The sequence below is a fragment of the Carassius auratus genome, chromosome 35 (assembly GCF_003368295.1).
Source record: "Carassius auratus strain Wakin chromosome 35, ASM336829v1, whole genome shotgun sequence".
NCBI classification, from domain to species: domain Eukaryota; kingdom Metazoa; phylum Chordata; class Actinopteri; order Cypriniformes; family Cyprinidae; genus Carassius; species Carassius auratus.
In genome coordinates, this window is record NC_039277.1 from 19565973 (window position 1) to 19580929 (window position 14957).

The 14957-nt window shown below is 36.0% G+C and overlaps 1 protein-coding gene across 1 annotated transcript; it reads left to right on the forward strand.

Moving 5' to 3' along the window:
• The first annotated feature begins 1656 nt into the window (after window positions 1-1656).
• Window positions 1657-14542, forward strand: LOC113054802 (probable palmitoyltransferase ZDHHC8). The gene is made up of 10 exons (XM_026220612.1): window positions 1657-1791; window positions 4985-5106; window positions 6416-6573; window positions 7260-7432; window positions 8230-8332; window positions 8403-8494; window positions 9517-9613; window positions 10722-10830; window positions 10919-11025; window positions 13276-14542. Exons 1-10 carry the CDS (start codon window positions 1709-1711, stop codon window positions 14077-14079), a joined length of 1848 nt encoding a protein of 615 aa, XP_026076397.1. The 5' UTR covers window positions 1657-1708; the 3' UTR covers window positions 14080-14542.
• Window positions 14543-14957: the final 415 nt, after the last annotated feature.

Sequence of the window (14957 nt, forward strand, 5' to 3'; positions counted from 1 at the left end):
AATACTCATCTGAGGAGGAATATAATTTATATAGGAGGATATAATTTTATATGCAAAATTATCTTTTCTTTTCATCATCATCTTTAAGAGTTCATGATATTTTCTGTTCAACTTTATTCTCAGTTCATAAATCTGAATCAGTCACAAACATGCTCCAAATTCCCGATCTGAATCAAAACAATCAACAATACATCCTAAAAGAGTTGAATTTTTTTTTTGAAAGAAAGAATACATTTTTCTGACCCCAAACTTTTGAACTCTAGTGTTTATTGTTAGAAAATACTTCTATTTTAAATAAATGCTCTTCTTTTTAACTTTTCATTCATCAAAGAATCCTGAAAGAAGTATCACAGTTTCAGCAGCACAACTCTGATAATAAATCATAATATTAGAATGATTTCTGAAGATCATGTGACACTGAAGACTGGAGTAATGATGCTGAAAATCACAGCAATAAAATAGATTTTAATGTATATTAAAATAGAAAAAAATTAGTTTTACTTCATAATAATATTTCACTTTTTCCCCTGTATCTTTGATCAAATAAATGCAGTTTTGATAAGGAAACTCCTGTAAAAAAACAAAAAAATAAATAAAAATCATTCTGATACCAAACTCTGACCGGCGTGTGTGTGTGTGTGTGTGTGTGTGTGTGTAGCACTTACACACTAATCCCCACAATAATAAATATGTTAAATACTCATCTGAAGAGGAAACAATGTTGCATCATAATAAAAGGATGTGTGACGTACACTTTTCTGTAAACTGAGCCAAACATTTTTTCACTGATTTAGGGTAGAGTAAGAATATTTACTGTAGTGCGCAAGTTAGTTCATATTTAGATATAATTTTATATGCAATATTACCTTTTCTTTCATCATCATCGTTAAGAGTTCATGATAATTTATGTTCAACTTTATTTCTCAGTTGATTAATCCATCCACAATTCATAAAACACAACACATGCAACTGAGGTACAAGAAGTATTGACTTCCAAAAGTCATTGAAATCAATTAAAAATCACATGGACAGGTTAAAAAAAAGCCTCAGGTCAAATATTCATTTATCACAAATTAACTGTTTGACAAACACTTCATGCTCTGATGTCCAGATCTTAATTTTAAAAAATCACAAACAGGCTCCGAAGTCCCGATCTGAATCAAGTGAGTCGCGAACAGGCTCCGAAGTTCAAGTTTCTTGAGCAGTAAATCATCATATTATTCTGATTTCTGAAGATCATGTGACACTGAAGACTGGAGGAATGATGCTGAAACAGCTGTACATCCACAGAGATTCACACAGAAAACAGTTATTCTAAATTATAAATTTATTACTGCTTTTGTTTTATTTTTTATCAAATAAATGTAGGCTTTGTGAACAGAACAGACTTCATCAGGATGCTTTATCTTCTACAACCATGGACATCCATGACAGATTAGTGGCTGTTGGATTGAGATTAAATTCAAATTAGGTGTGGGATGTTCTGATGCCCCGCCCACTGCAGGCCACACCCACAAATCTACACTGAGCCACACCCACTGCCGCCCTCTTGCCCCACCCCCAGCAGGCCCCTGTATAAACCATCTGACCTCGCTGACACACTGATGATTGACACACTCGCACTGCTCTGATCTGAGATGTGTGTTAGCTGCTGCTGAAGGTCTGTTGTGTGTTTGAGAGAGTGATTGATGGCTGATGTGGACGCAGGATGCGCAGGAGCAGCGCTTACATCCCCGTGTCCACTGCTGCCGCTCTACTGGTCACTTCATCCACACTCTTCTTCGTCTTCACGTAAGTCACCTCTGAGCTGACCTTCCTTCATCCACTTCAGCAGTCTTCCTTAGCTCTTACAGACACCTGCATCTTTCATGACACTAACAACTCTTCATGTAATACTTTCAGATCAGTGTTGGAATCTGCAAGTGTTATAATGCATCTTAACTTTGGTTACAACTATTTATGAAAAGATGTGGTACATTGCAAAGTATGTTACGAATATATGTTGTTTAAGATTAATTTATAACATGTAAAAACACATTTATAAATATCTCACAGGTCATCTTCAAGCGTCTCTGTCCTCCTGGAATATCAAACACCATAATCATGTTTTTTACCAAGTTGATTAAAGCCAGTTTTCACCATTTCTGAAACCGTTTTGTCCGGTAATGAATATGTGAATGCGTGCATGCTTCTGGTGCAGTATTTGTGTGCATGCATCATGCATCGGCCGCTCCGCTGCTGAGACTGGAGCAGATGGGATGGTGAGGATTAGGATTTGCTCCTGGTGCTGTTTGATTCCCATCCCGGAGGAATCGGGGTGTTGATCAGCCCTGTGACCCCCGATGAGTTTAAGCTGCACATCTGTCATGAGCACAGAACGGGCTTCACACCAGACACACACGTTCATACAGAGAGAGAGAAGTTTGGGGAGAAACTCTGATGACTTTACTGTAGAGAAGCACTGATACCCTGTAGTGTAAAAGGACAGAAATGTGACATGCATCTGTTCTTTAACTGCACACACACCGGTAACTAACCTACACAAATGACTCAGAATCCCAGAATGCATTGCACCTCCAGTGTGTTTGTGCACGATCTGTTTTCAGCAGCATTTCTGTCATTAGTATGTGCATCATAGTGTTTAATGTGTTTGTACGGTGTTGTGAATGAAGCAGGTGACTGAATATGTTTCTGTGTGCAGATGGTCAGAAATCAACGAGACATCAGCCGTAATCCGCTCATAAAGAGAAAAGCCTTTGTCCTCCATACAAATCATTTCTTCATGACCCATATCCAGATTAACTCACTTTCCCTTGAGCTCATGCATTATAGATTTCATTTGAAAAAATACAAATATATATATATATATATATATATAAAGAAAACAAATCCAGTTTTTCAATGTATTATATTACTGTTTCTCTTATTGCAATGTCTCTAGATGTTTACTTCTGAGTCATTTATTTTCAAAGTTGGTAATAGTAACTAGAGTCTGTTTTTAATGTTACATTTTAAGTCATTTTTACTCTATGCTGTATCTGGTGATGAGTGAAGCTTTATTCTATTTAATTCCATTCTGATATTTTATTTACTTTAAATTCAAATAATATATTATTCTTTTTTGTTGTTTTCATTGCAATAATGATAAATTAGGAGACAAATGTATTGGATATATAACTCAGTTTATATCTCACAGTATTCCATGACGGAAACTAAAAATAGAATTATGAGACGTTAACTCTTAGACAATTTAGATAAAATAATTCTGTGTATAAGATATGAACTAGAATTCATAGAACAAATGTAAACATTGTAATATGTAAACTTGCAATTGTGAGAAAAAAATTGCTTCCAGCACAGAATGAAAAAAAAAATGCATAAAATGGTAATTGCAATTTTTTTAAATTACAAAATTCTAAGATATTTTTAAATAGGAAATGTATATCTCACAATTCTGACTTTTTTAACATCTTTTTTATTTATTTATTTCTGCCTCCTCTACAAAATAAAAAATACATTTTGTATTTTTTCTCGCAGTTTATATCGAACTTTTTTGACTTTTTTTGTAAACAAACACAGAATTTTAAGATATTAGAATTCGTAGAATTCTGAGGGGAAAAAGTAAAAAATCTATTAAAAAAAATGTAAATACTGTACAAACTTGCAAGTAAAAAAAGAAGAATTATGAGATAAAAATCAGCATTTTTTTTTTTTACAGTCATTCCGTGTCAGAAACAAGCATCCATACAGATGTGATTAACTGTAAAGGAAATAATAATTAAAACTAAATAGAGCTCATTTTGCGATGCATTTGTGGAGTTGAATGTGATGAGTCAGAGGTGTTTCTGACAGTGAAGCACAGACTGACTGGGATCTGTTTGGTCTGGGTGTCGTACTGTTGTGTTGTGTGCAGTGAAGGCTGTGCAGACGGCTCTGTGATCCTGTAATCTGGGATTAGTGACGTTCAGACCCTCCTGCTGACACACATACAGATACAGAACTATATCAGTTCAGAAACAATCATGCTGTAGTTTCCCGTCTTTAATTTGATCGCACAGATTCATTCAATAAAAACCTGAGTTAAATCTGCGTCCCAGCGGCTGATTACCTCTGCTTTTAATCTCACGCTCCGGATGCAATCATCCCCGCTACGCTTTTCCTTTTTTAGACTGATCCACACTTTTCTTCTTGTCCTTGTGAAGCTGATGGTCCTCAGGGCCCACGAATCTCTCAGATGTTAGAGATGGAGCTTCAGAAAGGCACAAGACGTTTGATTCGACTCAAGTGAAAGCTTTGCTTGTGAATTATTCACCCTGAGCTACAAACGGTGGAGCGATGATGAAGGCAGATCTGAACTGATTATTGGTGCATTGACATGAAGTCAACAATATCTCATGTGATTGTTCTTAAATCAATTCTGAAAGATGATATTTGAGTAACATATCAGGCTTTTATGGCTCATTTAGTCTGATATAGCGAGAATATGGAGCTCAGTTTTACTGAAACAGAGCAAAAATATGAATTTTCTGCAGATGCTGATATTTCTAAGATGAATTCTGATGTAAATCAGTGATGTTTCTAACAGTAGAGCAGATACTGATATAAACGGATGTAAATATCACTCTATATCTCCAGTGATGTGTCGAGATGTAAATGATCCACACATATAACACAGTGATGGAGAGCTGAAGAAATCAAGGCTCCTCAGAAGATGTGAGATGTTCTGGAGGCTTGTGAAGATCATTCCTCCGCTGGGGAACAGTGAAACAAACGCTCCTCAAAAGATCCTGAGGATCAGATTTGAGACTCTAAAACATGATTGATGGAGAATCAAGTAAAGCTGAGCTGCTTCAGTCCAGGAAGAGTTCATCTGGAGATATTACTGACCTTATTATTACTTGATCAGAAACTCTGAGCTGTTGAGATTGTGTGTGTGGTTCCTCTGGAGATCTTTGATGTGTTTCTGTATCTGTGATCCTCTCAGGTGTCCGTGGCTCGCCGTGAACGTGTCTCCTGTTTTCCCGCCATGCGTCGGCATCGTCTTCCTCTTCGTTATGGCGAACTTCATCATGGCGACGTTCATGGATGCCGGCGTGTTCCCGAGAGGTCAGTCGAGTCAAACACACAATCACAGATCAATCTGATGAACTCAGACACACATCACAGCTGCAGTCTCCAAGTCTGACACTTTTCTTCTCAGGATCTTTAATTTACATCTTCCAATTTTGTTTTGTTTTGTTGTTTTGACATGGAATGGAAAAATAAGGTAATTTAACATGCTGCTAAGATGATTGGGCAAATTGCTGAAAATGTTTTAGCATGTTGCTGACATGATTTACATTGTCGCTATTAATATTTTATCACGTTGCTAGTTTATTTAAATATGATTTAGCATGTTTCTAGCATGTTTTAGCACACTGTTAGCAATGATAGGTGTGTTATTACCATGATGATGCTAACACCTTTTAAAATATTGTTAACATTATTGCTGTGATTTAGCATGCTGTTAGCATGATTTAGCACATTGCTAACAATGTTTTAGCATGTTGCTAACATAATTTTCATTGTGATTAGCATGTTATTACCATGACGATCATGTTGCTAACCTCTTTTAAAATATTGTTAGCATGTTTACTGTGATTTATCATGCTGTTAGCATGATTTAACAAATTGTTAACAATGTTTTAGCATGTTTGCTAACATGATTAGCATGTTGCTATCATGTTTTAACATGTTGTTAGCATGATTAGTGAGATTTAGCATGTTGCCAGACAGCATGAATTATCACATTTCTAACAATGCTTTAGCATCTTGCGAACATGATTTACATTGTCACTAGCATGATTTATCATACTTGCATATTTATATCTAGCATATTTAAGTATGATTTAATGTTGAATATGAATAAACATGTTTCTAGCATGTTTTAGCACATTGTTAGCAGGATTAACGTTTTATTAACATGATTATCATGTTGATTTAAAATGTTGCTAGCATGTTGTTAACACGTTTAGCATTTATGGCATGATGCTAGCTATCTCATAATTCTGACTTTTTTTCCTCATAATTGCTAGTTAGTTTATCTTGTAGTTGCAAGTTAATGGATGAAAAAAGATAATGCTATTAATAAAAACAAATAAAAAGACAATTAACTTAGAACAATTCTGACCTTTTGTCACAACTCCAAGTTATAAACTGCTAATTGCGATTTTTTTGCTGCCATGGTATAAACATCTAAAAAGCTAATTGTGCCTTTTTATTTCACAATTCAGATTTTTTAACATGCAATTGTGAGTTTATATCTCAGAATTATGAGATAATAAGTTTTTGCAATTACGCTTTTTACTTTTTTACTCCACAGCGGAAATGTAAAACGCACATGTTGATTTTAAAACGCTCTGTGTTTTCGTCATAGCTAATGAGGACGAGGACAAGGACGAGGACTTCCGCGCGCCGCTCTATAAGAACGTGGAGGTGCGCGGCGTGCAGGTGCGCATGAAGTGGTGCGCTTCCTGTCACTTCTATCGTCCGCCGCGCTGCTCGCACTGTAGCGTGTGTGATCACTGCGTGGAGGTGAGACCAACGCCACCACGACTAGCTAACTCATCACTAATAATAACATAGCTATATATATATATATATATATATATATATATATATATATATAAGGGCTGTCAAAATTTATTGTGCATTATTTATTTATTTTGTTTAATGCATTACAAATATTTAAAGGGATGCAAATTCACAATTCACTCCTTTTTTATTAAACCTTTTATTAAAGTCTCAATAATCAAGATTTCCTAAGCGATATGATGTCAAATTGCGTAGGCCCCGCCCACATCCGCCTGGAGGATGGTTAATTAGCATATCTCCGCCCTCAGCCTGTTTCGTCTACTTTGCATACACTGTGCAAATCGAACACATCTTCATGTGTTACGAACCAGAGTGTTCATAATTATGATAATACTGGATATTAAAATAATACTGTATGTTAAGAAACACCAGTTTGCAATATCAATATCGAGAGCTGGATAGTTTATGCACATTCATGTAAAGATTCTTTTAAGTTGGCCTATTAAATGTTAATTGGCTTTCAGTTATACTTTAATGTTGAGTGGTTATAATTAATTAATCAGTAGCAGTGTTGGTCTGGCCTTCATTAATAACAGGCTACTATAGGCTACTCATATTTCAAATATGCCCTATTTATGTGCGATTAATTTGTCGTTTTAATGCACTAATACATGTAATCTCTTTAGGACTTTGACCATCACTGTCCCTGGGTGAACAACTGCATCGGGAGACGCAACTATCGCTTCTTCTTCCTCTTCCTGCTGTCTCTGACTCTTCACATGGTGGGCGTGTTCTCCGGCGGGCTCCTGTATGTTCTGGATCACCCGGAGAACCTGTGGGAACTACACAACGCCGTCACGTATCCTTCAGCTCCATGATTGTGGCATGGAAAGACAAGAAATAATGACACAAACATACTGCCCCATCTCCCATTGGTCAGTCAGACAGATAGCCCCGCCCCAGACTCACGTGATTGGTTTGAGTCAGTAGTTGACACTTCGGCCGTTCAAACAAAGCACAGTGTGTCACTAATCAGGAAGTTAATCTGAACCTGTGTTATTTTAGTATTATTTAAAGTTTTTACTAATATGTTGAATTTGATTTCATATGTTTGTTGTTGTTGTTGTTGTTTTTTTTTTTCATGCATTAAGCAGACAGGACGGTAGAGAATGACAGGAAAGTGTAAGGTGTAGAGTTGAAAACAGGATTGATAAAGGACCACGAATCAGTGCTTTAACATATATTAAACGATATTAGATTAGATTAGATTAGATTAGATTAGATTAGCACATGTAAGGAACAAGGCAACAAACTACATAATTCTTGACATTTTTATTTTATTTTTATTTATTATTTAATACTGTTATTATTTTTTTTCAGTTACATTTTTACTATTTTGTTCTCATTTTATTTTTTAAAATATATTATTATTTAGGTTTAATTTATTTTTATTTCAGTTTTAATATTTATTTTTTTTTGTAATTTTGTTGCATGCTTTTATTATTTGCATTATTATTTTTGTATATTTCAATTTATTTTTAGTTCAGTTTTTTGTTATGTGATTTTGTCATTTTTGTCACGAGCTCTCTGATCGTCTGAAACGTCACACAGATGATGTTTAAAGCGGTGAACAGTACCTTGACGGTGTGTGTTCAGGCTGGTGGTCATGAGTGTCTCGGCTCTCTTCTTCATCCCCGTCTTGGGTCTGTCCTGTTTTCATCTGGTGCTGGTGGCGAGGGGACGCACCACAAACGAACAGGTAAGGTCATGTGTGACATGCATCAGATCAGATTCTGCCGGAGACTGAACTTCCTCGTGACGTGTGACAGGTGACAGGGAAGTTCCAGGGAGGAGTGAATCCGTTCACGCGCGGCTGCTGTCAGAACGTGCAGTTTGTGCTCTTCAGTCCCATCACGCCCAGGTGAGCGCGCTTCTACACGCGCAAAACAATCCCTTGCATGAAGAATCTAAATCATGCTGTTACTATTTCTATGGAACACAAACAGATACATTTAGTTCCGACAATATCTCATACGACGTCTCTCAGGCTTTAAATGTGACAGAAAACAAGAAAGACGAGAAATTCAAAAATTCTAAAGTTCCATGCAACAGTAATTTATGCTTTGAATCAAATGTATACATTTTATTATGTTATTCATGCATCATGGATGCCAATACGAGTTCTTACAAATAAAATAAAGGCATGCCCAGAGCGTAAATATGACAGATGGTATAATTTTTAACCATTTAAAGTACTTTGTGATTGTGTTTACATACAATATTGCCATTACACATGAACAAGGACAAGAAAAATAAATATGCATTATAAACAAAAAAACAAAAAAACAATACAATTGTATTAAAATGAAGTGTGAAGCAATTCATAAAAATAAGATTAAAATTATATATATGTGCATGTGTGTGTATAAACTAGAAACTAAAACTGAACTAAAAGTTAAAATAAAGTTAAATAATACAGTTAAAATAAAGTTCTAAGCAATTCATAAAAATAAGTTAAAGATTAAAATAAACCTAAATAGTTACATAAAATTATAAAAAGACAATATTTCTTCAAATTAAACTGTATATATATTATTCATTATTAGCACCTAATTTTAATGCACTTTGAATGAAAATTTTTACATAGGTTTTTTTACATTACTATCCACAATATATAATCTTTTCATGATATTGACCATTAAACAAAATCTGTTATTTTTTCTGCTCATCGTTACTACTCTCAAATCTTTAAATATAATATAAAATACCCAAAATGAATCATAATTTATGTGTTTGGGAGAAGTTGTACATTTTTATTACATTCTTCTCGCATTCTCTTGTGAATCAAACATCAAGGATGCCAAACTGATTAACAGCATGCAGGGTGAGTAAATGAAGACAGGATGTTTAAGTTTAACGATGATTTTGCTCGTTAAATATCAGGTACACAGAGAAACTCAGTGAGAGACTGCCGCTTCACATTCAGCCTCCTTTCCATCAGCCAGAATCCCACAAACTGAGCCAAACACTCCCGATCAAGGTACTTATGTCCATTAATACTTCATTTGTGGTGCATCAAGGCTGTGAATAATTGAATAAGGTCAAACATCAAACCTGAGCTGCGTTCAGCATCATTAACCATCAGCTGTGCTTTAGAAACCCACTCAGTTATATGGATAAAGACACTGTCAATTTACTAAAGCCTATATGTTTTAATCCATTAAATATTTTTAAACAGATTTCATGGTTTCTCTCTGAAGCTAGTCTAATTAATTTTAGGGAATGGTGTCATTTGAACAATTCAAAATGATTCAGTCCATAAGCTTCGTTTGACGATTATACTGCTCTGAATGACAAACAAACAAACATATATTTAATGCAATCATTATAAATCTAAAGTGATTTTGACAGCTTAAACAGCTTGTACTTTTATAACTTAGAAATATATTAGACAACTTTTTCAAAAGCATAGCTTGACTTCATTTAAATCGTGAGTCGTGAGATTTTTTTGGTGATTATAATTTCTGTTTTCAATTTAATTTTGGTTAAAGTTTTAGTAATTTTATTTAATTTTAGTCATTTTTATTTATGACTTTTTAAAAATAAATCTATATAGTTTTTTTAATCAAATGAAATGTTGCATATTATATATATATATATATATATATATATATTTTTTTTTTTACTTTGATAAGTGTTATTTTAGTATCTCTGATATATTTTTTGTTAAAATATTATAATAGAATATGTTTGTTAATTATATTGTTAATATTCTGAATTAGATTTCTTTTCTGTTTTTATGTTAACTTTATTTAAAGTTTTAGTAACTTTGTTGTGTGCTTCTTGAAATTTTGTAAGTTTTTGTTGTTTTTAAATGTCTGTTTTAGTTATAGTTATTTTAGTACATTAAGCTTAAACTAAATGATAGTTGCCTTGGCACTAGATAAGTAAAGAAAGCTATGTATATTTTACATTATTTAAGTTAATCTGTATTTTATTTCAAGTAACAAAAATGTTTTTTTATGGTTTCAGTTTTAGTTTAATAACCCTGGTTTGTTCACTTTAAAGTAGATTCACAGTAAGAGAGTGATTATGTCACTATTGATATCTGTGTAATATTTAGTGTCATGTTGGTGTGTTTGTGTCAGTCTCTAGAGGAAGTAGATGCTCCAGACAGTAAAGGTCTGACCTGTCCACCTCCGCTGCCTCCCAAACCAGACCCAGTCCTGCTCAAAAACCATTTGGCAGCGTTGGAAGGTGAGTGGATGTGTGGCAGAATCATGTTTCTGTACGGTCTGAAACACTGAATCTGTTCATGTCTCCTCTATTGTTTGTTTTCTAATAGAGAGTTTGCTCCAGTCCAGAGCTCTAATGCTTTCAGGACACAGTATGAATCCACTCCAGACCTCAGAGTCGCCCACCAAAGTGCTCTACCAAGTTCCCAGAGATCAGGTGAGGAGACAGATTTACACTCAGTAACCTTTGACGAGGCTGATGTTGTTGAAACGGTTTGTCCAGAGAAGAGCTGGCTCTCCAGGTGTAACCTGGTTTTGGGCCAAGGTTTTTATTCTCCTGTTGTCACTAAAATTGAGTTTTTCTTTCCTTGCCATCATCTCCTTGGGCTTTTGAGCAGCTGCTTGATTAAAACTAGGTAGACTCACATCAGACTCTTTGATAACTAGCTTACAACGAAACCATGTGACATTTAAATCTCGTAGTAGAACAAAACCGACAGATTTATAAAACTCATAACTAAAGAAACAGACTAATGTTTAAATCTCTAAGTAAAATACAACCGACTAATGTTTAAATCTCGTAATTGAACGAAACTGACCGATGTTTAAATCTTATAATAGAACGAAACCGACAGATGTATAAAACTCATAACTAAATTAAACTGGCGTATGTTTAAATCTCGTAATAAAACGGAACTGATGGACGTTTAAATCTTGTAATTGACAAAACGTACCGAAGTTTAAATCTCGTAATTGAACAAAACCGACCGATGTTTAAATCTCATAATGAAACAAAACTGACGGACGTTTAAATCTCGTAATTGAACAAAACTGACCGAAGTTTAAATCTCGTAATTGAACAAAACCGACCGACATTTAAATATCGTGATAAAACGAAACCGACCGATGTTTAAATCTCGTAATAGAACGAAACCGACCGATGTTTAAATCTTGTAATAGAACGAAACCGACCGACATTTAAATCTCGTAATAGAATGAAACCGACCAATGTTTAAATATCGTAATAAAATGAAACCGACCGATGTTTAAATCTCGTAATAGAACGAAACCGACCGATGTTTAAATCTTGTAATAGAACGAAACCGACCGACATTTAAATCTCGTAATAGAATGAAACCGACAGATGTTTAAATCTCGTAATAGAACGAAACCGACCAATGTTTAAATCTTGTAATAGAACGAAACCGACAGATGTTTAAATCTCATAATAGAACGAAACCGACCGACATTTAAATATCGTAATAAAACGAAACCGACCGACATTTAAATATCGTAATAGAACGAAACCGACCGACATTTAAATCTCGTAATAGAATGAAACCGACCAATGTTTAAATATCGTAATAAAACGAAACCGACCGATGTTTAAATCTCGTAATAGAACGAAACCGACCGATGTTTAAATCTTGTAATAGAACGAAACCGACCGACATTTAAATCTCGTAATAGAATGAAACCGACCAATGTTTAAATCTTGTAATAGAATGAAACCGACCGACATTTAAATCTCGTAATAGAATGAAACCGACCAATGTTTAAATCTCGATATAGAACAAAACCGACTGATGTTTAAATCTTGTAATAGAACGAAACCGACCGACATTTAAATCTCGTAATAGAATGAAACCGACCAATGTTTAAATCTTGTAATAGAACGAAACCGACCGACATTTAAATCTCGTAATAGAATGAAACCGACCAATGTTTAAATCTTGTAATAGAACGAAACCGACCGACATTTAAATCTCGTAATAGAATGAAACCGACCAATGTTTAAATCTCGATATAGAACGAAACTGACCGACATTTAAATCTCGTAATTGAACTAAACTGACCAATGTTTAAATCTCGATATAGAACAAAACCGACTGACGTTTAAATCTTGTAATAGAATGAAACCGAGTAATATTTAAATCTCTTAATGCAGTGGTTCCCAACCTCGTTCCTTGAGGCTCCCCAACACTGCAACTTTTGCATCTCTCCTGTGTCAGAGACACCCATTTCAGGTCTTGGAGTCTCTACTAATGATCTGATGATCTTAATCAGGTGTGTTTGAATAAGGAGACATAGAAAACCTGCAGTGTTGGAGGAACTCCAGGAACGTGGTTGGGAACCACAGTCTTAATGGAATGAAATTTCACTCTCAAATGTACCTTCTGAATTCTCAGTCATGTGTTTGAGTCACTGCCACACTGATAGATGTGCTAGACATCACTAAAAGCTCAATGTAGCTAGAGGTAAATCTGGAGGATCACTCGTGTCATCGCCCAGCACTAAAACCGCTCTATGGAAAAGCAATAAGCACTTTAGACATAACAGTATGTTCTGTAAAGCTGCTTTGGAATGATTGTGAAAAGCTTTAAATAAATACATTTGACTTGCTTTGGATGTTTTCGTGGAAACTGGCTGCATGTTCTCCTAGATGTTCCTTTGTCTGTCGATGTAGATGGTGTCGAGGATCTCTCCGTTGGTTCCTCAGGAACACGCGTCTGAACCCAGTCTGCTGCAGCCCGAGAACCACGCAATCGCTCTGACTCTGAACTCACGCTCGCTGAGTCTCAAGCACTCCAGCCGCCGCGGATCCCAGCGTGCCGAAATCCCACACGCGAGCCAAAGCGTCCTCAGCGGCCGGACGGGGAGCCTGTCCTATGACAGCCTTCTGCATCCCGCGGGCGTCCAGGCAGCGTTCCTACCCATGGATCCGGGTCTGTCCCACGGCTGCGTTGATGTGCAGCGGCTTCCGGCACGCAACTGCAGCCCAGTGTTCATGCACATCAACCGCGAGCCGTCGCCCGTCCGCTACGACAGCCTTCCCAAACCACTCATGAGCTCCATCCAGGAGCGCCGTGAGCCCGACGACAAGGACAAACCCCTGCAGGACAGCGGCATCTACGACACTCCCAGCAGACGCAGCCTGCCGCAGGATTTACGCGGGCTGTCGTCGTCTCGCGGCCCGACTCCTCCGGCGTACGGCTCGAGGGAGTTCCTCCTGAGCAGCGCAGCATATGGATATGGGAGCCGCTCGCATCTGTCCTCCTCCTCGTCTTCCTCACTCACCCGTGCTCCTCGGACCACCGGCTCGCCGCTGCACTTTAACCGCTCTCTATCGCCCTCTATCTATCAGTCTCTGGACCGACAGTCACAGCTCCCTCCGTCCACGCTCCCTGCTCCGCTCCCCACCTCCTCCTACGGGCCTCAGAAAGCACTGGCTTACACCCGAGGAGGAGAAAGACCCGAACCGGAACTATGAGTCCTGATGAGAGCGTCTGTTTAGAGAAGTCACGGAAAACCTGGAAATATCAGGAATTTTAAAGGGATTCTTCACCTAAAAGTGAAAGTTATTTTGAAGAATGTGTCAGTTTTTGGTCCCCATGGACTTCCATAGTATGGGGAAAAAATACTGTGGACGTCAGTGGCTCCTGGTGACTATTCGTTTACTAGCATTCTTCATATTATCTTATTTTGTGTTTAACAGCTGAAAGATGATTGGAACAACATGATGATGACCGTTTTAATTTTTGGGTGAACTATGGCTTTAAGAGTGAGCATCTAAATTGGAATTGGTCTATGTCTTGGTCCTGTAGAGGTTTATTACAGTCAACTAAAGCCATCAAGAACATTTTTGTTACTTTAAATAAATTATATTACTTATTTAATTTCAGCTAGTTGCCAAGGCAACATTTCTCATTTTTTTATTTAGTTTATAAATAACTAAAAACATTCAAAAATATTTGTTGTTATATATTTGTTATATATACATAAGCATGAACTGAAATGGAATAAAATATGTAAAAAATACTACTAACAAATAATTCAAACTAAGTAAATTCTATACATATTTAAAAACAATAACAAAACTGCGATGATTACTAAAATAAAAGTGAAAACAAAATACAAAAATAAAATTAACTCAAAGAAATAACAAAACTATAATAGTGTATCAATAATACTAAAATAATTCTTCCATTTATTTGTTTTTAAAATATTTAAAAGAATATGTAACCTATATTTATTATATTCTATGACCCAGAAAAATGGGTTTTAAATACTTTTTAATTTTAATAAGTCAAGAATGGCTTTCGCCAAAAAAGGGGGCGGAGGGGGGGGGGGGGGTATGTGGCATCGCAT